Below are 3,387 nucleotides of genomic sequence, written 5' to 3'. Positions count from 1 at the left end.
AACCCACACACACTCACCCACACCCCTCACACTCACCCACACCCCCCACACACTCACCCACACCCTCACACTCACCCACACCCCCACCCTCACACTCACCCACACCCTCACACTCACCCACACACACACTCACCCACACACAGACACAGACACACTCACCCACACACAGACAGACACACACACACTCACCCACACAGACACACACCCACCCACACCCACACACACTCACACTGACCCGTCACCTACAAACTTTACAGAGCTCTGGGGAGGGAGGGAGGGTGCTCTCGAACATCGCAATGGGTTTTGTTACCGTTCGTGCAGCCTCCGCCCAAGTCCGTCCTTTCTTTTTCCTCTGTCTCTCCTTCATGTCGCTTCAGGAGGGGGCAAGGCTGACAGTTGCTGAAGGTTATGGAGACTCTGTGCAGGCTGTGTGTGTGGTGGGGGGTGGGGGCTGGGGGGGTGGGGAGCTGTCTCTGTGTCAGTCTGTCTGAGTGACAGCACAGCAACACACCCACCCCACTCCCTCCTCCCCCACCCCCTCGGCCTGTCTCTGTCACTGTCTCTGTCCCGCCCGTGTCAGTCTGAGTGACAGTCCGCTCCTGCTGCACACACACACACACACACACACACTTCCCCTCCCTTCTCTCCCCCCACCCTCTCCTTCTCTCCCCCCCACCCTCTCCTTCTCTCCCCCACCCTCTCCTCTCCCCCCCCACCCTCTCCTTCTCTCCCCCACCCTCTCCCTCCTCCCCCCCACCCTCTCCTTCTCTCCCCCCACCCTCTCCTTCTCCCCCCCACCCTCTCCTTCTCTCCCCCCACCCTCTCCTTCTCTCCCCCCACCCTCTCCTTCTCCTCCCCACCTTCACCTTCTCCCCCCACCCTCTCCTTCTCTCCCCACCCTCTCCTTCTCTCCCCCCACCCTCTCCTTCTCTCCCCCCCACCCTCTCCTTCTCTCCCCCCACCCTCTCCTTCTCCCCCCACCCTCTCCTTCTCCCCCCACCCTCTCCTCTCTCCCCCCCACCCTCTCCTTCTCTCCCCCACCCTCTCCTTCTCCCCCCCACCCTCTCCTTCTCTCCCCCACCCTCTCCTTCTCTCCCCCACCCTCTCCTTCTCTCTCCCCCCCACCCTCTCCTTCTCTCCCCCCCACCCTCTCCTTCTCTCCCCCCCACCCTCTCCTCTCCCCCCCCCTCTCCTCTCCCCCCCCACCCTCTCCTCTCCCCCCCCACCCTCTCCTCTCCCCCCCCACCCTCTCCTCTCCCCCCCCACCCTCTCCTCTCCCCCTTCTCTCCCCCCTCTCCTTCTCCCCTCCCACCCTCTCCTTCTCCCCTCCCACCCTCTCCTTCTCCCCTCCCACCCTCTCCTTCTCCCCTCCCCACCCTCTCCTTCTCCCCTCCTCTTCTCCCTTCCCCTCCCCCTCTCCCTTCCCCTCCCCGTCTCCCTTCCCCTCCCCCGTCTCCCTTCCCCTCCCCCTCCCCGTCTCCTCTCCCCCTCTCCTCTCCCCCTCTCCGTCTCCTCTCCCCCTCTCCGTCTCCTCTCCCCCTCTCCGTCTCTTCTCCCCCTCTCCCATCCCCCTCCCCTCCACCCTCTCTCTCTCCTCCCCCTCTCCCCTCCCCTTCCCTCCCCGCCCCCCCCTCTCCCCTCCCCATCCCCTCCCCGCCTCCCCCTCTCTCTCCCCTCCCCATCCCCTCCCCGCCTCCCCCTCTCCTCTCCCCACCCCATCCCCTCTCCTCTCCCCTCCCCATCCCCTCTCATCTCCCCTCCCCATCCCCCTCCCCTCTCTTCCCCATCCCCCTCCCCACCCCCCTCCCCTCTCCCCCTCCCCTCTCCCCCTCCCCCCTCCCCACTCCCCCTCCCTCTCCCCCTCCCCCACTGCTCCCTCTCCCTCCCATCCTCCCTCCCCTCCCCCACTCCCCTGCCCCCACCCCCTGCCCCCACCCCCTCTCTCTCCCCCACCCCCACCCCCACCCCCACCCCCTCTCTCCCCCACCCCCTCTCCCACCCCTCTCCCCCCACCCCCGTCTCTCCCTCCCACCCCCGTCTCCCTCCCCCACCCCTGTCTCTCCCTCCCCACCTCACCTCCCTCTCCTCCCCCTCCCCTCCTCCCTCCCTCCCCCTCCTCTCCCACCTCCCCCTCCCCTCCCCTCCCCCTCCCCTCCACCCCCTCCTCCACCCCCTCCCACCCCCCCACATCCCACCCCTCCCCCTCACCCTCCCCCCCTCCCTCTCCCTCCCCCCTCCCACCTCCCTCCCCCCTCCCTCCTCCCCCTCCCTCCTCTCCCCCTCCCCTCCTCTCCACCCTCCCTCCCTCCCTCCCTCACCTCCCTCCTCCCCTCCCTCCTCCCCCTCCCTCCTCTCTCCCCCTCCCTCCTCTCTCCCCTCCCTCCTCTCTCCCCTCCCCTCCTCTCCTCCCTCCCCCTCCCTCCTCTCTCCTCCCCCTCCCTCCTCTCTCCCTCCCTCCCCCTCCCTCCTCTCTCCCTCCCTCCTCTCTCCCTCCCTCCTCTCTCCCTCCCTCCTCTCTCCCTCCCTCCCCCTCCCTCCTCTCTCCCTCCCCCTCCCTCCTCTCTCCCTCCCCCTCCCTCCTCTCTCCCTCCCTCCCCCTCCCTCCTCTCTCCCTCCCTCCCCCTCCCTCCTCTCTCCCTCCCCCTCCCTCCTCTCTCCCTCCCTCCCCCTCCCTCCTCTCTCCCTCCCCCTCCCTCCTCTCTCCCTCCCTCCCCCTCCCTCCCCCTCCCTCCTCTCTCCCTCCCCCTCCCTCCCTCCCCCTCCCTCCTCTCTCCCTCCCCCTCCCTCCCTCCCCCTCCCTCCTCTCTCCCTCCCCCTCCCTCCTCTCTCCCTCCCTCCCCCTCCCCTCTCCCTCCCTCCCCCTCCCTCCTCTCTCCCTCCCTCCCCCTCCCTCCTCTCTCCCTCCTCTCTCCCTCCTCTCTCCCTCCCCTCTCCCTCCCTCCTCTCTCCCTCCCCCTCCCTCCTCTCTCCCTCCCCCTCCCTCCTCTCTCCCTCCCTCCCCCTCCCTCCTCTCTCCCTCCCTCCCCCTCCCTCCTCTCTCCCTCCCTCCCCCTCCCTCCTCTCTCCCTCCCCCCCTCCCTCCTCTCTCCCTCCCCCCCCTCCTCTCTCCCTCCTCTCTCCCTCCCCCCCCCTCCTCTCTCCCTCCCCTCCCCCTCTCCCCACCCACCTCTCTCCCCACCCTCCTCTCTCTCTCCTCCCTCTTTCTCTGTCCCTCCCTCCCTGTCTCTCTCACATGATACAGAGCCCGCCCAGAACACAGTGCAAACACGTCATGTACAGTAAGACAGGAAATAACATCATTCACACACACACACACACTCATGCACAGATACACACACACAGACTCCCACAGATAAACAGATACACTCTCTCACAGGCAGACACAGA

General features: G+C 67.9%; 1 protein-coding gene across 2 annotated transcripts in view; it reads right to left on the bottom strand.

Moving 5' to 3' along the window:
- asxl2 (ASXL transcriptional regulator 2) overlaps positions 1 to 448 on the bottom strand; it is a 342,366-nt gene extending 341,918 nt beyond the window's left edge. Inside the window, exon 1 of one of the 2 annotated variants that reach the window (XM_087976921.1) lies at positions 311 to 448. Coding sequence is in view for 1 of the 2 variants with exons in the window: in XM_087976916.1 (XP_087833042.1) it covers positions 311 to 367 (57 nt within the window). In the remaining variant the exon portion in view is untranslated. The remainder of the gene's footprint in view (positions 1 to 310) is intronic. The other variant, XM_087976916.1, reaches the window with a different exon arrangement.
- Between the last annotated feature and the right edge of the window lie 2,939 nt (positions 449 to 3,387).

This window comes from Chiloscyllium plagiosum, unplaced genomic scaffold, assembly GCF_037043375.1.
Source record: "Chiloscyllium plagiosum isolate Xiang-an unplaced genomic scaffold, Cpla_swu_hap1 HiC_scaffold_3, whole genome shotgun sequence".
Taxonomy (NCBI): domain Eukaryota; kingdom Metazoa; phylum Chordata; class Chondrichthyes; order Orectolobiformes; family Hemiscylliidae; genus Chiloscyllium; species Chiloscyllium plagiosum.
The sequence above is the reverse complement of the archived record's forward strand: the minus strand, read 5'-3'. Positions and strand labels throughout refer to the sequence as shown.